The 24,161-nt window shown below is 44.3% G+C and overlaps 1 protein-coding gene across 1 annotated transcript in view; it reads left to right on the forward strand.

Annotated features, from left to right (window-relative positions):
• The window catches only part of LOC139368186 (ankyrin repeat and fibronectin type III domain containing 1b), a 283,187-nt gene that overhangs the window by 172,344 nt on the left and 86,682 nt on the right, over positions 1-24,161 (forward strand). The window contains exon 5 of the mRNA XM_071106820.1: positions 23,728-23,768. Within this exon, the coding sequence (XP_070962921.1) occupies positions 23,728-23,768 (41 nt within the window). The remainder of the gene's footprint in view (positions 1-23,727; positions 23,769-24,161) is intronic.

Genomic DNA, 24,161 nt, shown 5'->3' on the forward strand with positions numbered 1-24,161 from the left:
TACACACTTGCCTGTGTAGCTGTATCACTCCTACGGTAGCTCCGTTATGTATCGTTGCATTCAACTTTGGACTTCTATATGTAATGTCTGTGAACCTGTCTGATTCTGACTCCTATAGCTCAGACTATAACCTCTCTGCACTGGATACCCTACAATGTCAGTGTCTAACTGGTGTGGACATGGCAGAATTATGGCGTATTTAGGCATATTTGAAATGGTGAAATTACTGCATGGGGTGGCATTTTATTGTCCACTAGGGGCAACGCGAGTGCCTATTACCGCTCCGAGGATTGCGGGTTCAATCCGAGTGCTAGCACTTGTTTTGCTAAATGTTATATAAATGTAACCAAAATATTGTATTAATGATTAATTCCTAAAATTAACCGTCAATGTTAGTTTCAGTTTACTTTTGCGCAGTTTGCCTGACAGCTAACATACGGCTAAAATATGTAATACAGACGGTCCCACGCGCCATAATTAAAAGGGCCAGCCATATCTCGGTTGCTGCAGGTATGGCCCGGTATGGTGTTTTCTTTGGAGATTGCGTTGGGATATGGCTATCCCATTAATTGTGTGTAGGCGAGATTGTGTATTTGTATGTGCATGTTTATGTTTGTGTGTGTCTGTGTGTGTGTGCGTTTGTATGTGAGTGTACGTGTGTGTCCCACTCCGGCCTTTTGCCTTATCTGGATGACAGTCACAAGTCTGTACTGTTAGCGGTGTGTGTGTGTGTATGTGTGAAGCGGTGTGTGTGTGTGTGTGAGAAGCAGTGTGTTATGGTGTGAAGCGACGTGTGTGTGTGTGATGACACATGGAAAGCAAGAGACAGTGCTAACAGTAACACAGACAGACTGCTATCTGCAGTGAGAGACATTCGCCTCGCTCACTCTACTGGCGGCCACGGGAACATCAAAGGGAGTGGCAACCGCAGTGCTGCTTTCTCCAATGATTAAAAGCAGGACCCACGGTAATGTCTGGATGGCAAATGTAAAACTAATGAGGGGAAATATTTGACAGCTCTGCCATTGACTTGTGAAGGTAGCGAGCGAGAGAGAGCGAGAGAGTGAGTGTGTGTGATTTATCTGTTTGCTTCTCGTATGCACTGTAGGCCTACTTTGGTTTGTGTGTGTGTGCATGCATCCGCGTCTGTGTGTGTGTGTTCATGTCAGCAGATACACCTTATGAGATGATGAGACCGAATGAATTTCAAAGGCTTCATTCTAATGTCTTTATCCTACCGTAGCGTTTCAAAACAAATAGGAGAAATGGTCAAAGCAGAAGCGCATATCAAGGACCAGCCATAGAGAGGAACTGGGACGGCCTCTCAACAGGTGATATGACGTTACGCTGTACTTACTGTAGGACAGCCGCCAGTGTTTTCCTCAATGAGTCAGATGAGGATATACTCCATTCAGCTCCTACATCCTGTCTCAGTGTCTTAGGTCAGGGATGAGATGAGATGGGGCTATTTCTGAAGTGTGAGGGTGAGACCACCACAGACAGGCGCGTAAGAGCGCATACACACACACACACACCGGTGGGGCATCAGTGGCCAGGTCAGTGTCACCGAGTGAGCTTATTGACTAATTTGTAAGTGATGAGCCGCTGATGTCAAGAGAGTGTGAGAGTGTGTGTGTGTGTGAGAGAGAGAGAGAGAGAGAGAGAGCGAGAGAGAGAGAGAGAGTTTTTGGGACTGGAGCCTAGGAGAAGAAGAGAGGAATCACTGGTCTTTGGTCTGGAAAATTTCAGCCGCTGCATGGCGTCATAATCATGTGCTCTAGCTCGGTTATTAGACATCCGTAGACTGTTTTATCTATTGATAAGGGTGATTCCTTTAAAACTTAGGGCCCTAACAATAGGAAATAAGCAAGTGAATTAACTGTCATCTATTGCATGTAGAGATCCGTATCCGCATCTACTCTCCGGAATTGCATCTACCATCCGTTCTATTGGCGAACGTCCAATCACTGGAGAATAAACTGGACGAGCTCCGTTCGAGACTATCCTATCAACGTGATCTGAGGAACTTCAATATCCTATGTTTCTCAGAGGGTCGTGGCTGAACAATTGCATGGAAAATGTAAATCTGGCTGTTTGTTCTATACATTGCCAGGACAGAATGGCAGCATTGGGTAAACTCAAAGGGGAAGTTGTATGTCTCTTTGTTATCAATCTCTAATATTGAGGTCTCGAGGTTCTGCTCGCCTGAGTTAGAATACCTCATGATAAGCTGTAGACTATACTATATACCGAGAGAGTTTTCATCTATATTTTGTAGCTGTCTACTTACCACCACAAACCGATACTGGCACAAAGACCACACTCAACAAGATGTATAGGGCCGTAAGCAAACGCCCAGATGAGGCGCTATTAGTGACTGGCGATTTTAATGCAGGAAAACTGAAATCCATCTTACCTCATTTCTACCAGCATGTCACGTGCAACTAGTTGCAAAAAACAGTCTATATCACCTTTACTCCACACAGAGATGCATACAAAGCTCTCCCCCACCCTCCATTTGGCAAATCTGACCATAACTCCATTCTCCTGATTCCTGCTTACAAGCAAAAACTGAAACAGGAAGTACCAGTGACACGCTCAATAAGGAAGTGATCAGATGACGCGGATGCTACGCTACAGGACTGTTTTGCTAACACAAACTGGAATGTGTTCCCGGATTCATCCGATGGCTTCATTAATAAGTGCATCGACAACGTCGTCACCACAGTAATCGTACATACATATCCCAACCAGAAGCCATACATATAACTGAGCTAAAGGCTAGAGCTGCCACTTTCAAGGAGCAGGACACTAAACTGGACACTTAGAAGACATCCTGCTATGCCCTCCGATAAAACCATCAAACGGGCAAAGTGACAATAAAGGACTAAGATCAAATCCTACTACACCGGCTCTGACACTCGTCGGATGTTGCAGGGTATCAACACAGAATCATGCAGGAGAGCACCAGCTGTTCTGTATGATCACTCTCTCCGTAGCTGATGTGAGTAAGACCTTTAAACAGGTTAACATTCACGAGGCCGCAGGGTGAGACTGATTACCAGGACACGTACTCAGAGCATGCGCTGACCAGCTGGCAAGTGTCTTCAATTACGTTTTCTACATATCCCTGACCCAGTCTGCAATGCCTACATGTTTCAAGCAGACCACCGTAGTCCCTGTGCCCAAGTTAACCTGTCTAAATTACTTTCATCCCAAAGCACTCACATCTGTAGTCATGAAATGCTTGGAAAGGCTGGTCATGGCTCACATCAACACCATCATCCCAGACACCCTGGACCCACTCCAATTCACATACCGCCCCACAGATTATACAATCTCTATTGCACTCCACACTGCCCTTTCCCACCTGGACAAAAAGAACACCTATGTGAGAATGCTGTTCGTTGACTAGAGCTCAGCATTCAACATCATAGAGCCTCCACTAATCTAAGGACCCTGGGGCTGAACACCACCCTCTACAACTGGATCCTCGACTGATGGGCCACCCCCAGGCTGTGAGGGTAGGCAACAACACATCTGCCACGCTAACCCTCAACACGGTGGCCACTCAGGAGTGTGTGATTTGTCCCCTACTGTACTCCATGTTCACCCGTGACTGTGCCGCCGCGCACAACATTAAGTTTGCCGACGACACAACGATGGTAGGCCTGAACACCGAAGACAATGAGACAGCCTATAGGTAGGAGGTCAGAGACCTGGCAATATGGTGCCAGGACACCACTCCCTCAACATCAGCAAGACAAAGGAGCTGATTGTGGATTACAGGAAACGGAGGGCCGAGCACTCCCCCATTCAAATCGACAGGGCTGTAGTGGAGCGGGTCAAGAGCTTTAAGTTCCTCGTTGTCCACATCACTAAGGACCTGTCATGGTTCAAACACATCAACACAGTCGTGAAGAGGGCATGACAACTTTTCTTCCACCTCAGGAGGCTGATTTGGTATGGGCCCTCAGAACCTCAAAAAGTTTACAGCTGCGCCATTGAGAGCATCTTGACTGGCTGCATCACCGCTTGGTATGGCAACGGCTTGGCATCTGACCGTAATGCGCTACAGAGGGTAGTGTGCACGACCCAGTACATCACTGAGGCAGAGTTCCCGCCATCCAGGACCTCTATACCAGGCGGTGTCAGAGGAAGGCCCTAAACATTGTCAAAGAATCCAGCCATCCAAGTCATAGACTGTTCTCCCTGCTACGCCAAGTCTGGGACCAAAAAGCTTCTGAACAGCTTCTACCCCCAAGGCATAAAACTGCTGAACAGTTAATCAAATGGCTACCAGGACTATTTACATTGACCCCTTGTTTATTTGCACTGACTCTCTTGCGCCGGCTCTATGCACTCTCACTGGACTCTACCCAAACACTCACACATAGTACACTGACACTCCAACACCCACATACACACACAGACACACACACACTACATATTCACACACATACAAACATGCATATTGACCACACAAACACACAAACTCACACATACACACTTTCACACTCTTCACAAACGCTGCTGCTATTCTGTTTATTATCTATCCTGATTGCCTAGTCACTTATATGTACTGTACATACATATTACCTAAATGAACTGAACTACCTCGTACCCCTGGACATTGACTCGCTACCGATAGTCCTTGTATATCGTCTCGTTTTTGTTATTTTAATGTGCTACCATTTCCTATTACAGTTTTTTGCAAATGTTTTATACTTTTTAAGTGTTGCGAAAAGCACTCGTAAGTAAGCATTTCACGGTAAAGTCAACACCCGTTGTATTCGGAGCATGTGACATATACGATTTGATTTGATGTTAATGCCAAGCAACAATACTTTAAGTAAAACAACGTCTGATTTTATTAGAATATCGTAGTGAACTATTAATGTCAGGTAAACATGTTTCTAAATATGTTAGTGTTGGAAACAAAAACAAAAGAGAACGATTATGTGATGATTGATCTAATTGTTCCCACAAACCATATTTAACGTTGTAAAATATCATTATTTCTCAATTCGTCCCTATTCAAAGATGTAATTGGCAATGAGTGTCACCTTTCATGTCCCTTCAATCATTTCCATTGTCCAAGAATGTCATTGTGGGAAAAACGAGTCACACAGACTGAAACCACTCGACTTGTTTAGATTTTCTCGATGGAATGCCACACTCGTTGTAAGCCAGTACAAACCACAGAGTACACGCACACGCACACACGCACGCACACACGCACACACACACACACACACGTGCACACATTCATGCGCACACGTAGACATACAGACCCCAGTTATACACACACAAACCCACACACTCAGACACTCCTCCACGTCCACACAGACACACACATAGAGACCACCCTTAATCACAGTAACCGACACAACCCCGTATAGACAGACAGAGACACAACCATACACAGACACGTACGTAGAGACCCACCACCGCACACACACACACACACACACACTCGCAAGGCCTCGTGCGGGGGTGACATCATGGTTTGGATGACAGCACGTCTTCCAGCCCTATTAGTATGATTGTAGGTGGCTCCGCCAAACTGATTTATGGGTAATATTTGCGTCCCCCCCTTCTGAGTGTTGATTTATGTTTCATATTCTGGCCCCTTTCACCCCAAACCGCAAAACTTGGGAGGGGGAATCCTATCCAAAGAGAGAGAGAGAGAGAGAGAGACAAGAGCTAAAAAGAGAGTAGGGAGAGTACAGAAAGAAAGAGAAGAAAGAAGACAGAGAAGGCAACACACCCACCCACCACTACACACCTAGTAAAGCGAGACAGACAGGTCTGCGGAACTGAGCGTTGCGACTGGATCACATTTGATGTTAAAGACACACTTCCATCTGTCCGTCCGTCTGCCCATCCTACTATCTCTTTGCCTCATCCTCTGTCTCTTTCTAACTCATTTCGTCCTTCTCCACCCTTCCCTCTATCATGCCATATTACCTGACTGTGAACTGAGTGTCTGTCTGGACTTCCTCCTTTTAGTGAGAGGGCAGGGCGGGGGGGGATAGGATACGGTGGGCAGTGTGTCCCAGTCTCAGAGGTTTCGCTCAGGGCTGTTTAAAGCCCTATTAACTCTCCCTGTCTAGTGTGGCGTTGGAAAAAGGATTAAAAGAGAGAGAAACTCTGCCCGCAAGAAGCCACGTCTTCTTATGTGCCCCCCCCCTCCTTAGATTCCGCCGCTCTCTCGTTAAATCAGACACTGGTCCCTTCACACACACACCACACACTGCACACAAATGCACGCACACACACTGCACACAAATGCACACACACACACACACACACACACACACACACACACACACACACACACACGTGTGTGCGCGTAGACGCAAATCATCTGTGTGGCTTTTGCATTTGTAATGGCAATTAAGTCTTAAAGGAGTGATCTTGGAAAAGTAACAGTGCCATGAAAAGACATGGTGGTGCCACTTGACAATCAGAGGTTCTACTAGCGGCTCACCCGTTAGCCGATAAATGCTCAAACAAATGTCCAGATCACACAGTGTGAGAGGATAGCCTCCCCCCCTACTTCCTGATCTATCGCTCTGTCCATCAAGTTCACATTCAAACAGGCTTTATTTACTCGGCATCAGGAACCAGCTTTGCCAAAGCCCGACACTGACTGTAGCCTACAGCAATCACTTTCACACCAACCGTCTGTCTCTCTCTCTCTCTCTCTCTCTCTCTCTCTCTCTCTCTCTCTCTCTCTCTCTCTCTCTCTCTCTCTCTCTCTCTCTCTCTCTGACCCACACTCACAGTAACTGTTTTTCTCTATGCTTGTCTCTCAATTCATGTTCTTTCTTCTTTTATTCTAACTTTCTCTTCATCTCTCTGCCAGCACATCTATTCGGGAGGCACCAGTTGACTTGTTTATCGGCTGTTTATCGCCGTCGTGTGCTGTCTGTCTTAACACAACACAGAGCAGGTGGCCCGTCCACGTCAGCTTAACTGTCTACAGCCAAAGATTGAGTGGTACATGTAACGTATCCCAAAGTGTGAGGGGGCGGACCAAGAGGGCATAAGAGAGACCTAATCAACACAAAAGTCACACCCTCTCTAAAGTTAAGACCCGTTAAAAACCTCAAGCGAGCTCGTCGTCACCTTAACTAACCCTTCAACTAGTGTTAACTCAGCAGTCTACAGATATGCTGTAGACCGCTAATAGGTGGAAGACCTGTCGCTGCCCTTGAGCAAGGCACTTCAGCCTATTTTGCTCCAGGGCCACCGTACTACTATGGCTGACCCTGTAAAACAACACATTTCACTGCACCTGTCCTGTATACGTGACAATGAAACAAGTTCATACTCTGTTGAAGTGTATTGCAGTTGACCAGTCCCAAAATACTACATTCAACTGGCTCTGGATATTTGCATGCATTCACAACCGAACCAAACTGTTGCATAAACCAGGAGTTCGCTACTGTAACTGTTTAGTGTCGTCAGTTCAGTTGGTGCCAATCCTACCCTTACCGTAACCTGGTTGTTTGGCCTGACAATGGCTATGGGAATTGTCAAAACGATATGATAAGCTATGTTCCAACAGCCTAAAGAAACCTGGGAACAGGCGGCCCCTATCTGTCTGTGAAATGGAACAGGGATCTGTTCAACCCCCCCCCCCCCCCCCCCCCCTAACATTTAGAGGCTTAGGCGTGAGAGAGTGTCCTGGGGCTGTCTGTCATAATCTCTTCCTAAGGGACTGTGCATAGGAAGGCAGCTCCCGAAAGGCCACTGGTAACCCAGGGAGAGGCTTCTAAGAAACCAATTGAAAGTGTATGTGTGTGTGTCTGTGTGTGAATTATTAGATAACCACCACCGCATTCTCCTTCTACCTGCTGACTGACTGACAGGTGTGCTAGACGCCCCGCTACCCCACGCCGCTGCGCCTCAGCAGAGCATGCTGGGAGCTCTGGGATTCCCGGACATGGCCAGGAGCTACTGATTGATTGGTGGATAGAGGATGTCATCTTCCTGGTGATGCCAGTGGGAACTACTTCTCCTGGCATTCTCTCTCCGAGGTCCCTGGCACGCCAACCCCATTGGGCTGATTTACGGCACATATCCTTCCCCGACACGTCTTCTTCCTCCCCGGAATTGTTGATTTCAATTTTCGCCGTCTTCCTGGTGTCTCTTCAATGTCTTTTCCGCTACAGTTTTCATATCCGGTGATGAGGGGAAGAAGCGGAGGTGAGGATGGAGGGAGGAAAATAGGGGATTGAAAGTGGATTCAAATGATGGTGGCCTTGGTATGCCTTTTCATTCAAAGTGGATTCAAATGATGGTGGCCTTGGTATGCCTTTTCATTCAAAGTGGATTCAAATGATGGTGGCCTTGGTATGCCTTTTCATTCAAAGTGGATTCAAATGATGGTGGCCTTGGTATGCCTTTTCATTCGAGTGCTGGTATGCTTGACATTTACTCTGACTATGAGTAATATACACACACACACGCGCACACACACACACACACACACACACACACACACACACACACACACACACACACACACACACACACACACACACACTTGCACCTAGTCATACACACTCGCACCTAGTCAGGCACACTTGCACCTAGTCACAGGGGGCATACAGTTCAATGAAAAGAAGCTGTGTCAAGGCCGAGTTGATTTTCTCATACGTCTATGACAAACACAACTGTGGGTCTGCAAATGTCAAAACAGAAGGGTACAAGAGAGGAGGAAGCTAGAAAAAGTTGGGACTTACCCAGGTTCTTCTGTGTGTGTGTGTATATTACACCATGTGACATTCTGATACTCTTACATTCTGTCCCCCCCCCCCACCCCAATGTCCTCTCCTTTGTCAGTTTTGTCGGACAGTGTTACTAAGACTTCCTGTGACCAGCTGGGGAGTCACACCATTTGAAACCACCGTTGTCTGATTCTGATCTAATCAGAATAAATCCCTTTTTTGTGTGTGGGGAGACTTGGATTCAGCGAGAGAAGTCAGCAAAACAAATAACACAATACGAACACAACACCAATACTGTAGTTATACACACAACGTTATACAGTATAAATATACAATTCAATGGATTGTTTGAGTGAGTTCTGATAGGTTTGTAGGCTTGAACCTGGAATAACACCATTTAACCCCTTAGCCCTGGTGCTGGTCTTAGTCCTCAGGTCCTGTCACTCTTTGCTGTGTGACTGAAGTCACTGGGCTCCGCTCGGCTCGCTGCCACTACTTCTTATGCATCATCATCATAGCTCACGGCAATTAGCATTGGGCAGAAAGTAGTGTGGGCTAATTTGGGTCACTTGTGCGGTGCATGCTCTCTGTGGTGATAGGCTAGGCCTGATAACGTCTGTTCTGCTACAGCCTCTCTCTCGCTGCTCTTTCTTGATCTTTCTGGGGCTGGCAGGGTGTCAGACTTGATCATCACACACTCGCACACTCTTCTCCCACTCACGCACTCACTCTCACACACACACACACAGTGCCATTTGTAGGCATAAGCGACATTAGCGGCCATTTAGGACCTGCAGCCTACTTTTTTTTAGGAAGTCAGTCGGGTCTTGTCTTACTGCTATTTCGAATAGTAGACAACACAATGTGCAATTTCGTAATTTGTTTGTGCATCAGCAGTTTTCTGGGGGGGGCACTAAAATGTCTTGCCCGCAGGGTGAGTGACCCCCCCCCAACCAAATTTTGCTTAGGGTCTCCAAAATACTAGAAATGGCACTGCACACACACACACACACACTCCTCTGTGCATCTGAGAGCACTGATTACAGCTCTCCGTGGCTCTGTCATTGGCTCCCTGAGGAATGCCTTTCTGGGGTGGCGGGGATCTATTCCAAATAAGTGGTGGTCCTTTTCTCATCCAAATAGCATCCATTTTTTATTTGTTCAAAAACTTTCTGTGAATGGTCAATGCTCAGTTTGGTAATGCTCAGTTTAGTTGGAATTGAAAAACCATGCCAGATGGCAATGTGTGTGGGATAAATATGTATACATTAGTGGGGATCACCAGTCATTGTTGTTGGTTTCCTAGGGAAAGAATTTGCCTCCATATAGTCGAGTCTATCAGGAATCAAGGTAAGACCCAGATGCAGACACGTCAAATTGACAATGGTTTAATATTCCAACAGGGGAAGGCAATAGACAGGTCAAGGAAGGCAGGGGTCAGTAAACCAGAGGTGGCGCAAAGGTACAGGTCGGCAGGCAGACTCAGGGTCAGGGGCAGGTAGAGTGGTCAGGCAGGTGGGCTCAGAGTCAGTACAGGCAAGGGTCAAAACCAGGAGGGCGAGAAAAGGGAGAGACTGGGAAAAGCAGGAGCTGAGAACAAAAACGCTGGTTGACTTGACAAACAAGATGAACTGGAAATGAACAAACAGAGAACACAGGTATAAATACACAGGGGATAATGGGAAAGATGGGCGACACCTGGAGGGGGATGGAGACAATCACAAGGACAGGTGAAACAGATCAGGGTGTGACAGAGTCAGTATAATCCTCTGTGATCTCAGCTCACATGTAGGGTGTTCTAATATAGTTTCAAGTTTTATTAGTTGTATGTCAAATCAAATCAAATCGAAGTGTGAAATGCTTACTTACAGGCTCTAACCAATAGTGCAAAAAAGGTGTTAGGTGAAAAATAGGTACGTAAAGAAATAGAACAACAGTAAAAAGACAGGCTATATACAGTAGTGAGGCTATAAAAGTAGCGAGGCCACATACAGACACCGGTTAGTCAGGCTGATTGATGTAGTATGTACATGTAGATATGTTTAAAGTGACTATGCATATATGATTAACAGAGAGTAGCAGCAGCGTAAAAAGAGGGGTTTGGGGGGGCAAATAGTCCGGGTAGCCATTTGATTACCTGTTCAGGAGTCTTATTGCTTGGAGGTAAAAATGGTTGAGAAGCCTTTTTGTCTTAGACTTGGCACTCCGGTACCGCTTGCCATGCGGTAGTAGAGAGAACATTCTATGACTGGGGTGGCTGGGGTCTTCATTTTTAGGGCCTTCATCTGACACCGCCTGGTGGAGAGGTCCTGGATGGCAGGTGGCTTAGCCCCATGTAATGTACTAGGCCGTACGTCGTGACCTCTTCACGACTGTCTTGGTGTGTTTGGACCATTCTAGTTTGTTGTTGATGTGGACACCAAGGAACTTGAAGCTCTCAACCTGCTCCACTACAGCCTCATCGATGAGAATGGGGGCGTGCTAGATCCTTCTTTTCCTGTAGTCCACAATCATCTCCTTAGTCTTGGTTATGTTGAGGGATAGGTTGTTATTCTGGCACCACCCGGCCAGGTCTCTGACCTCCTCCCTATAGGCTGTCTCATCATTGTCGGTGATCAGGCCTACCACTGTTGTGTCATCTGCAAACTTAATGATGGTGTTGGAGTCGTGCCTGGCCATGCAGTCGTGGGTGAACAGGGAGTACAGGAGGGGACTGAGCACGCACCCCTGTGGAGCTCCAGTGTTGATGATCTGCGTGGCAGATGTGTTGCTACCTACCCTCACCACCTGGGGGCGCCCCTTCAGGAAGTCCGGGATCCAGTTGCAGAGGGAGGTGTTTAGTTCTAGGATCCTTAGCTTAGTGATGAGCTTTGAGGGTACTATGGTGTTGAACGCTGAGGTGTAGTCAATGAATAGCATTCTCACATAAGTGTTCCTTTTGTCCAAGTGGGAAAGGGCAGTGTGGAGTGCAATAGAGATTGCATCATCTGGGGATCTGTTTGGGCGGTGTGCAAATTAGAGTGAGTCTTGGGTTTCTGGGATAATGGTGTTGATGTTAGCCATTACCAACCTTTCAAAGCACTTCATGGCTACGGACGTGAGTGCTACGGGTCTGTAGTCATTTAGGCAGGTTGCCTTTGTGTTCTTGGGCACAGGGACTATGGTGGTCTGCTTGAAACATGTTGGTATTACAGACTCAATCAGGGACATGTTGAACATGTCAGTGAAGACACCTGCCAGTTGGTAAGCACATGCCCAGAGCACACATCCTGGTAATCCGTCTGGCCCCGCAGCCTTGTGTATGTTGACCTGTTTAAAGGTCTTACTCACGTTGGCTACGGAGAGCGTGATCACACAGTTGTCCGGAACAGCTGATGCTTGCCTCGAAGTGAGCATAGAAGTAATTTATCTCGTCTGGTAGGCTTGTGTCACTGGGAAGCTTGCGGCTGTGCTTCCCTTTGTAGTCTGTAATAGTTTGCAAGCTCTGCCACATAAGACGAGCATCGGAGCCAGTGTAGTATGATTCAATCTTAGCCCTGTATTGACACTTTGCCTGTTTGATGGTTCGTCGCAGGGCATAGCAGGATTTCTTATAAGCTTCTGGGTTAGAGTCCTGCACCTTGAAAGCGGCAGCTCTACCCTTTAGCTCAGTGCGAATGTTGCCTGTAATCCATGGCTTCTGGTTGGGGTATGTAGTCACTGTGGGGACGACGTCCTTGATGCACTTATTGATAAAGCCAGTGACTGATGTGGTGTACTCCTCAATGCCATCGGAAGAATCCCGGAACATGTTCCAGTCTGTGATAGCAAAACAGTCCTGTAGTTTAGCATTTGCTTCATCTGACCACTTTGTATGGGATATGCATGGTATACATTGTCCAACTAAATGCTTGCTTGCGGGTTCTTTCCCCGACAATGCGGGGAAAAGAACCTGCAAGCAACAATACGAACATAGATGGGACCACTGACAGTGTTCTGTACCCCACAATTAATTCCCTCGCTACGTTGTCATAATCCCAAATTTGACCCTATGTTTGTTTTCTTTATGTCAACGTTACAACGCTATCGACTTACCATGAATGGTATGCAAGGTGCACGTCTCTATGTTAATCTATGTTCAGCTCTCTCTATATATATCTAGAATCTAGCTTACTAACACAAATGGACAAGAGAAGTTAATTGGTCCTAAATATAAATGACATGAGTTGTTATGAATGCTCGTGGCAGCAACTTGTTACTCAACTCTAATTGGCCTTGTATATTTCCTGTTGACGAGTGTCACAGTAAATGTGGTCCCACATGTTTAATTGAGGAAGCGATGTTTGAAATCTCCTTCCTGGTTATAATGAGATAGAAGGCCCAAAATCGAGCCTGGTTAAACCAGACTGAATGATGCGCTCACATTAGCGCCTGGGTACCAATGCCCTTCAGCACATTTATCTTGGCCCCTTAAGTTAGTAATAGCTGTGAAATATACATATTTAGGAAAAGTCAGGGAAGGAGCAGGGCGTTGCAATTTTCGGAGGACATTTATTAAAATTGTTTTACTAAATCAAACGTCAGTGGCTGTAGTCCTATGGCAGTTCTAGTGTTAACCAGGCTATCTAACAAACAGGGCCCAAACAGCTATCAACGGAAACCGTGTGCAGGCAAGTCAAGAACCAAGACACTTGAATTGGTCTGAATCTGAATAAAAGTTCAACAGTGGCACAATGTGCGCTGTTATCTAATAAAAAATGGGACAAAATACAACCCTTTTGGGGGAAATGTTTTTTTTTTTTCTCAGTGACATTTCTTTCACCACAACTGTCGGTCTCATGGTAATTAACTGTTAATTAACAAACACATTTTGCATCTCCTGGCTTCCACAAATAGCCTACAAGCCATTTTTAATTCATTCATATTCATTCATTCATAATAAATCCATTATTTATTTTAGACAGGTTTAAAGAAGCATGATCTGAAGAAAATAAATCAAATCAAATCAAATTTTATTTGTCACATACACATGGTTAGCAGATGTTAATGCGAGTGTAGCGAAATGCTTGTGCTTCTAGTTCCGACAATGCAGTAATAACCAACAAGTAATCTAGCTAACAATTCCAAAACTACTACCTTATAGACACAAGTGTAAGGGGATAAAGAATATGTACATAAAGATATATGAATGAGTGATGGTACAGAGCGGCATAGGCAAGATACAGTAGATGGTATTGAGTACAGTATATACATATGAGATGAGTATGTAAACAAAGTGGCATAGTTAAAGTGGCTAGTGATACATGTATTACATAAAGATGCAGTAGATGATATAGAGTACAGTATATACGTATACATATGAGATGAATAATGTAGGGTATGTAAACATTATATTAGGTAGCATTGTTTAAAGTGGCTAGTGATATATTTTACATCATTTCCCATCAATTCCCATTATTAAAGTGGCTGGAGTTGATTCAGTGTGTTGGCAGCAGCCACTCAATGTTAATGGTGGCTGTTTAACAGTCTGATGGCCTTGAGATAGAAGCTGTTTTTCAGTCTCTCGGTCCCAGCTTTGATGCACCTGTACTGACCTCGCCTTCTGGATGATAGCGGGGTGAACAGGCAGTGGCTCGGGTGGCTGTTGTCCTTGGATGATCTTTATGGCCTTCCTGTGACATCGGGTGGTGTAGGTGTCCTGGAGGGCAGGTAGTTTGCCCCCGGTGTTGCGTTGTGCAGACCTCACTACCCTCTGGAGAGCCTTACGGTTGTGGGTGGAGCAGTTGCCGTACCAGGCGGTGATACAGCCCGACAGGATGCTCTCGATTGTGCATCTGTAGAAGTTTGTGAGTGCATACCCTGAGTTGTCCTTATGTGGCTATGCCAAATGGCTGTGGGCTTCACTAGCTGGTTTAGCAGACACGTTTTGCTTAGAATTCCGTGACATTATTTTATATAATTTTATAGTATGAAGAATACAATTGAACAAAGCTGAATGAAATATATTTTCTCAACGGTTTGAGGGAGTGCGCACATGCGACTATTCTGTGTTGAGCGGTTAACGAAAGAAATAGGTACTCCTATATGCTGAATTTAGAGTTATTAATGTAACTTTAAGTTGTTCTGTAAACGTTGGGCTATATGTTTGGATTTTTAATACACTGTAAGGCTGTATGATGAGACTAATGATGATTTTGAAAAAAAAGTCACTTGAAAGGCATGAGCTCTGCTTTGTTATTTTTGTGCAGGCTGTACACACTCCAATAGTCACTCATTCACAATTTGATAAGCACTTGATAATGCGTCAAATTTCACGGCGGCATCCCCAGGCCGTAATGCACCCTTAAAAAAATCCATGTCTTTTGCGGCCCGGAGTGCTGCATTGTGCCCTTCTCCCTGAGTGTGCTGTACAATCCGAAGTGCCTCTCACTCACATGGCTCTCTGTCACGTGATTGGGTCTTTCTCACAGGCTACAAGTGAAGACAGACACATCGGGGATGCAACTTCACACGTCCTTATCCAATTCCGAGGTGCATATTGAAGATATTGGAAGAACTGTCCACATGTACTTTTCAGCCAAGAAGATGAGTAGACCTAACGAACAGCAAAAGCACTAGCCTATGTCAATTTACTATCCCCCATAGTACAAAAGTTGACCTATTCTATTCTGTGAAATAAATAGATCCCAAATTAATACAACCACTAACATCAAAACCTTTTTTATGCAACGTGGCTGACACAACAGATCAGAATGTTTAGCCTAAAATGTTGATAGACTATTAGACTATTTCTTCACATTATAAGCGCAGCAATGCGCACATGGTAGTAGGCTATAAGCGCAAATGTTCCATTAGTGAAAAAGATCATTATGAAAAGTGACCGCAATTGATATGCTTAATTTTAAGCAGTTATTTTCCACTTTGGGCTAGGCTACATGAGGTGTGCGAAAAATAATGCATTGTTTCTTATGCTGGGCATTATAAGTGATAATATATAGTATAGTGATAGGCTAATGTTGCCACTGATCAGACTATCCTTGATTTAGTCTAGTCTTTACATATACTAAATAATATACACTACTGTTCAAAAGTTCAGTTTCTTAGCAATTCTTAGCCATTTCTCGCCTTCATTTCTCAGAACAAGAATAGACTGACGAGTTTCAGAAGAAAATCCTTTGTTTCTGGCCATTTTAAGCCTGTAATCAAACCCACAAATGCTGATGCTCTAAGGAAGGCCAGTTTTATTGCTTCTTTAATCAGAAAAACAGTTATAATTGCAAAAGGGTTTTCTAATGATCAATTAGCCTTTTAAAATGATAAAGTTGGATTAGCTAACACAATGTGCCATTGGAACACAGGAGTGATGGTTGCTGATAATGGGCCTCTGTACGCCTATGTATATATTCCGTTAAAAATCTGCCATTTCCAGCTACAATAGTCATTTACAACATTAACCTGTTACACTGTATTTCTGAACAATTTGGTGTTTTTTGAATGGAACATTTAGCTTTTCTTTCAAAAACAAGGACATTTCCAAGTGACCCCAACATTTTTGAACGGTAGTGTATGTGTGTGACATTTGTTTTAATTTAGAACGGACCATTATCATACATCTGTATCCAAACAGGGGCAGCAGGAACAAATACAGTACGTGTCATCTATGCACTTTAAATAGCGAATGGAGGACGCTTTTTCCCCCATGGTTTATTTTCATGCCAGCCAGGTAGGATATACTTCTGTTGTAAATATAAGCAATGTGCTTAATATTAGGAACGTTGAGAAATAAATATAGTAGGCCTAGCCTATAGAAAAGCTGATGGGATCCTCCTCTTTTTATTTGAGGCCATCACTCTATTTTCTCTCTTTAATTAAATAGCCTATAGAGATGTTGCGCAACATGAGATCATGTGTTTGATTAGATTTTCAAACACATTTGCATTGATGTCAGAGTGATTAGAGGGACAATAGAGTGCTGTGTACCAGGCAGTTAGCAAGTTTGGTAGGCTACTAATGACCATCAGCAGCATCAGAGCTTGGAGAAGCCTAATTATCGTGACTAAAATGGTCATGTGGAATTTGACTGCCTTCATGACTCGTGACTGTCGGTGTGCCGGTAATACGGTCACTGCAACCGCCCTGACCACAACACTGTGGTAAACTAATTTACCATGTTCAACTGAATGATGATTTTAGGTTTTCCTGTGTCAAAATCCTCAACCCAAAGTAAAAGTAAATGTGATAAAACGCACCTGTTACTTTAGCACAAACCTGCCCCCCCCCCCCCCCCCCCCCCCCCCCCCCACATACACTATAAGCTTTTCCAATCTCCCCCTTTTCAGACTCTGGTGTGACAGTCATTAGCATTCACCACCCCTCTCCCTCCCCCTTCTCCCATTCTCTCCCATTCTCTCCCTTCTCTCTCTCTCTGTCCTCCCCTCCACTGTGTGTGAGAGAGTTAGAGAGAAGCTTATCGCCTGGCAACCACAATTAAAGTACAACAACTCACTCGGTGGCAGCCACCGTTCTGAGCAGGCACCTCGGTGTGACAGCACACTCCGACTGTAGAGAGGGAAGACGAGAGAAGAGAGAGGGAGAGAGGAGGGAGGGAAAGCGAGAAAGAGTTGGACAGGTGAATAACGCTGCCGGTGATTTGACTGCATCAAAGTGGAAGAGAGCTGCCGTTGGAAGAAGAGAGTGAGGGTTGAGGCTGGGAGAGAGCAAACGAGAGAAGGAGTGAGGGAGGAGGGAGAGCAAAGTGAAGAGTGGCGGGGGAAGGAATTATTTGACTGTGGCTGGCATTGGACGCGACAGGTATGTGTCTGCCGAGAGTCGGGTTGCAATGTGAAGGTATGCAGAAGATATGGGGAAGCTGTGTGTATTTGTGTGGTTCTTTTGACAAATTCAGGGAGGTTGTGGTTTAGCGTTGGCATGACAGGATTTCACAGCACCTGGTGCACAGGTATGCAAGCAAGCAGAGTCAGTACACACACACACAAACACACACACACACACACACACACACACAGACACTGCACTATTTTTCATCAATTACCCTTTGTCTTTGTCCTTTTTGAAAAGAACATGCTTGTTTTGATAGTGCACTTACAGGCCAATGTTTGCATAAATGCATTTACCACTGTTAAAAGCCTATTGTTTTTCCTGTGTCTTTCCCCACCTGTTCTACACCTGACATATGTCGACCTTAAAGTACTAGTTTAGAGGCTGACACCTGCCAATTCTCCAGGCAAACTATCCATTAAAAGAGCTACAGAGGTGTGTGTGTGTGAGTGCCTGTGTAAAATGGACAGTTAGACACTCTTGTTCCCTCGGCATGGATGCTTGCCATGGCTCCTTTGGGGTTTTTAAGTGCCACAACTCTCAGCCGTGTAATTGGCTGTAGGGAGAGAGGGCTGCAGGAAATGAAGCTCGTGTGCGGAGGTGGCAGTCAGGGCACTGAGTGAAGCACTGTGGAGGGACCGTCCGAAATGAACACTTGTAGTCCTCACTGTTGCTATTGTCCATTTGATGTGAGCCATTGTAATATAGATGTATAGCATGGTGGTTTTAGCATATATTATTTTTTTTAACCTTTATTTAACTAGGCAAGTTAGTTAAGAACAAATTCTTATTTACAATGGTGGCATACCCCGGCCAAACCCTCCCCTAACCCGGACGACGCTGGGACAATTGTGCGCCGCCCTATGGGACTCCCGATCACGGCCGGGGGTGATACAGTCCGGGATCGAACCAGGGTCTGTAGTGACGCCTCTAGCACTGCGGTGCCGTGCCTTAGACAGCTGCACCACTCGGGAGTAAGTTGGGATGATGCTTTTATCTTACTGACCTACTTTTATCTTAGACCCTTAAGTGACTTACTGTTAAAACGTATGCGTCGTGCCTTCAGAGAGTATTCACACCCCTCGACTTTTCCCACATTTTTAAACATGTATTCTGTGTTACGGGCCTACACACAATACGCCATAATGTCGAAGTGTATTAATATGTTTACAGTATATATGTTTTTTTGTATTAATAAAAATGAAACGCTGAAATGACTTGAGTCAATAAGTATTCAACCCCTTTGTTATGGCAAGCCTAAATAAGTTCAGGAGTAAAAATGTGCTTAACAAGTCACATAATAAGTTGCATGGACTCATTTTGTGTGCAGTAATGATGATTTTTGAATCACTGAATGACTACATGATTGTTGAATGACTACCTCAACTCTGTACACCACACATACAATTATCTGTAAGGTCCCGCAGTCGAGCAGTGAATTTCATACACAGATTCAACCTCAAAGACCAGGGAGGTTTTCCAATGCCTCGCAAAGAAGTGCACCTATTGGTAGATGGGTAAAAAGAAAATCAACAAAAATACAGACATTGACTAGTGAAGTTATTAATTACAAAGATACAGGTGTCCTTCCTAACTCAGTTGCCGGACAGGAAGGACACCGTTCAGGGATATCACCATGATGCCAATGGTGACATAAAAACTGAGGATGGATCAACAACATTGTAGTTACTTCACAACAAAAAATATTACAAAACACACATTCTGTTTGCAATAAGGCACTAAAGTAAAACTGCAAAAACTGTTGCAAAGAAATTAACTTCATGTGCTGAATATAAAGTGTTATGATTGGGGCAAATCCAACACTTTTCCAGCATGGTGGTGGCTGCATCATGGTATGGGTATGCTTGTCATCAGTAAGCACTAGGCAGTTTTTTAGGATAAAAATAAACAGAATAGAGCTAAGCACAGGCAAAATCCTAGAGGAAGACCTGTTTCAGCCTGCTTTCCAACAGTCACTGGGAGACAAATTGAACTTGCAGCAGGAGAATAACCTAAAACACAAGCCAAATATACACTGGAGTTGCTTACCAAGACAACATTGAAAATGGCTGTCTAGCAATAATCAACAACCAACTTGACAGAGCTTGAGTAATTATTTTAAGAATAATATGCAAATATTGTACAATCCAGGTTTGCAAAGCTCTTAGACGGAAAGGGGATACCTAGTCAGTTGCACAACTGAATGCATTCAACTGAAATGTCTTCAACCAAACCCCTCAAAATCAGGCTGCCTTAATCGACTTCCACATCACCGGCACCCGGAGAACAGTTGTTGTGGGGGATAACTACCTTGCTCAAGGGTAGAACGGCAGATTTTTCCACCTCAGAGATTCAAACAAGTAAACCTTTGGTTACTATCCCAATGCTTTAACCGCTAGGCTACCTGCCGGCCTCCGCTACCTGCCAAAGGAGATTTTAACATGTATTGACTAAGGGGGTTGAATACTTATGTAATCAAGATATATTCGTGTTTTAGTTTTATTTTATTTTTTAAAATAAATGTTCCAATTTTTTCTTCCACTTTGACATTACGGAGTATTTTGTTTAGGTCGTTGAGAAAACATTACAATTAAATCCATGTTAATGTGACGGATGTCTTCGGGAGAAAGAGAGGAGAACCAAAGTGTTCATGATGATTTTAATTAAAGAAAGCACTGAACACGGAATCAAAACGATAAACGATGACGGGAATTTACAAAATCCGAAACAGTACCGTGTGGCGACAAACACTCACACGGAAACAAACACCCACAAACCAACAGTGGGGTTTCAACAGGCTACCTAAGTATGTTTCTCAATCGGAGACAACTAACGACACCTGCCTCTGATTGAGAACCACACTAGGCCGAACACAAAAACCAACATAGAAAAACAAACATAGACTGCCCACCCCAACTCACGCCCTGACCATACTAAAACAAAGAATCAAATAACAGAACTATGGTCAGAATGTGACAGTTAATCCCACCTTGTAACACAACAAAATGTGGAAAGGTGTGAATACATTCTGAAGGCACTGTATGTGAATGCGGGAATTGAACACGAAACTCTGGTGTTGCAAGCCCATGCTCCAACCCTCTGCATTCCGATGTATAGTAGAGGTAAATACATGTATACACATTTCAAGTACACTTACATTTCATAAGTACAATTTACAAACATTTACATTTAACCCCACTAACTCTCCAGGACCATGGGTTTCCACCTGCTCTCCGCAGAGATGTCCTGGCTGGGTGTACTGACAAGGAGTGAGGGGGTGGTGGGGGTGGATAAGGTCATAATGATTGCATGGGGGACTTCTCCCTACTGCGTAGGCACTGGGATGAAAAGCTCCATAAAAAGACTCCATGGTCTCTCAATGGTCAAAATGTCACTGTGGCCGACTCAGAAGTGTGAACACACACACGCATGCACGCGCACGTGCGCGGGGCATTCCCCGGTCAGACAGGGATCACACTTTTTGACCCCACACTCTTTAGCACACAAAACAGATATACAATGTGCTATTGCGTTTGACTATTTATCATACATTTATCATACACTGACTGACAGAACTCTATAATTTGCAATCAACACTAACGAATGTACCAACAGCAGAGTGAAAGATAATGTCTCTCCACATCCAAGAGCTTCTATTGCATTATAATTCTATTGCATTATATTGAATTCTATTTAAATTATAATGCCCGAGAAGCGGGTGTTTGGAGGATATATTGTCACGGGTGTTGTTAGACCCGGCAAACCGTGCTAATATCTCCTCCAAACACCGTCTTCGAGAGCATTATCACTTTTATACAACGGGTTACCTACATATTCAAAAAATGATTGACATATTTACATAATCGTTGTTTTGATGAATTTATTCATACTATTTCATCCTTCCACAAGATATAGTCCCGACACAAATCTAGCGTTGCTAGAGACATGACCCAGTCGTTCAGTCTTTTTGTTCTGTATCTATGGACGCGACCCAGTCGTTCGTTCTAAATGTTCCATTGCCATACTGGTTGGCAATGTTCTTATCCCTTGCTTGCTAGCTAGCCAACAATGGCTAACTTACAATCACGTCAAAATGCAGCCTGATTAACAGCCAAGTAGCTGGATTTGCATTTGTTTAAGCTGTTTTCTAGTGACATTTATTTGGATACATCCATAGCAATCAGCTAATGAGGCGCAATTTCGCCTGGCATAGAAAATGTGCTCACTCGTCAGGGCACTGTTGTTTAGAGGAGCTAGCCAACGACGCAGCTACAGTAACAGAATCACTTCAAACTGAAGCTGGAAAGACTGCAAATTAGCTGCCTTTCATTTGACTTTTTTTCAATTGGCATTTGTTTGTATATATCTATAAAAATGATGGCAGCTGAATCATGATTTTGACTGGCTGAGAAATGCTGCCTGTCTGTCTGTCTCAGCCCAACTCGGTCATTACTATAGGACAGCAGGAGATCGAATTTGAATATTGAAACAATGTTGCAAATGTCGGAGAGACAAACAGCAAGGTTTATACAATTATCAGCTGTTGAAAACGAAAAGTTAGTCTAAAAGAAATGTGAGATAATGTCTAGATGGTTTTTATAGTAGAGATCAAGTTTATAAATTGCCTGGCTGGGTTGATGAGACAGTGGATTGCGCAGACAGAGTAAATAGGCATTTTAACGTCATAGATATAGCTGGTGGCAACCTGTGGAATAGACACTGGCTGGAATGAGGTTTTAACCAATCAGCATTCAGGATTAAACCCATCTGTTGCATAATGCATTCCCTTGCAGTCTAATAAATTATATTACAACAGTGATTGACAGGGCCTGCTTATCCCACCCATTGTGTGGGTTCAGATGCTCCTCTTACCCCTCTGGGGGTGCAGAGGCCTGGGGTGATACCCCCTATGGTGTGAAGACAGATTTACCTCAGCATAAATTTAAAAAAAATCAAAGTGCAAAATGCAAAAAGATGATTGTGCTGGTGTCTTCTAAAAGTGTCTCAGCCTGGAGCTAGTTATGGACAAGCTGTGTCTGTCTTCCTCCCTCTGCCTGTGTCTCCCAGAGTTCTCCTGGAGCTGTGGACAGTAGGGGGGCTTCCATGTGTGTGTGTGTATGCTTGTATGTATGTGTGTGTGTGTGTGTGTTGTTGTTTTTATATGTCCCCTGTTGTGAGAGAGATTAAACGACGTGAGGGGAATTAGGACTCTTTTTGGACTGTTGTTGAAAGCCCATGTCAGTGTGGTAGCTTCTCTGTCAGTGAACATTTGGAAGCTCTTATGGCTTCTACTGTGCAATTTGCACTAGACATTGATCTAGGATCAGGACACAAAAGGGACCTCGGATCAGTATCTGGGGACATCATCCTCTTGCTCCAGGTTAATGAACTTGGCTGTAGGCTTCGTTTGCACCCAGTGCCACTCCTCCGGGATCTTCGCATCGTAGAAAGGGCGGGAGCGACACAGGTTGTGATTTGTGTCCCCATTTGCTCAAATGTCTGTCAATCACCCTGTCATGAATGAGCTTGCACTGGCCTGGTAGTATTTCCCATAATGAGGCGCATTCGAAGTCATTAGTCTATTTAAGTTCACGACACTATGACGTATCTGGAAAAAGTATACCCAAACGCGCTTCAACTCATCTTACAAAACAAAAAGGGGATCCGGTGCTCGACTGAGGGACTTGAAAATCAAGTCAAGACTATGATGTGTCTGTTTGACTCTTTGACATTTTCGAAAACAAATGCCTAGTAACTTAATCCAGCTGCATTTCGAAGTAAAAGAACAAACCAAACTACCTGAATGACATGCTTACATATGGGATGGCTGGTAGCTTAGCGGTTAACACCGTTGGGCCGCTAACCAAAAGGTCACTCGTTCTAATGTTTCAGCTACAAGGCTTGTCAAGGGTGTTAACCATATAAACCTATTTACACAGTGATCTGTGTGTGTTTGTATTCTCTGTCTTTGAATTACACTTCATTGACACAGGTTGGGATTACAGAATTGCACTTGGTTGGAGTTTGTGTTTTGCAGTGAGGACTTTTCTTTGAATCTAATGGGAAAATCTGCAGAGGAATCCATCTTGACTGCTGACCCCAGTTGGTATCCTTTTTAGGACTGGTCTATGGTGCTCAAATGTTTCTCTGTTTTCTCTCTCTTTCACAGAGTCTGGGGTCAGCAGACAGGAAAGAGTTCCAACAAAAGAAGTAAGTCTCTCTTTCTTTCATTTTTTTAATGTATTTCTCCTTGTCCCACTCCAGCCCTTCCTCTGTTTTATTCTTCAGTCGTTTGTGTTCAGAGTCCTTTTCATTTATACCTGCTTTAACCAGTTGGATAAACTGCTAGATCACCACCTACTGTTGCTTTCTAACACAAAGCTTCTCAGAGTAATAGTGCTGATCTAGGATCAGGTCCCCACTGTCCATATAATCTTATTCATTGTGATCTAAAAGGCCAAACTGATCCTGGATCATCACTCCTACTCTGAGACGCTTTGTGAATAAGGCCCCTGGCCGCCTTGAGGAATCTGACCTGGCTCTGAATCAGGTTCTGGAGAAAAGATGTTAATTCGCTAATTCGGTTTTAACCTGACCAGTAAT

Source organism: Oncorhynchus clarkii, chromosome 16 (assembly GCF_045791955.1).
Source record: "Oncorhynchus clarkii lewisi isolate Uvic-CL-2024 chromosome 16, UVic_Ocla_1.0, whole genome shotgun sequence".
In the NCBI taxonomy this organism is placed as follows: Eukaryota; Metazoa; Chordata; class Actinopteri; order Salmoniformes; family Salmonidae; genus Oncorhynchus; species Oncorhynchus clarkii.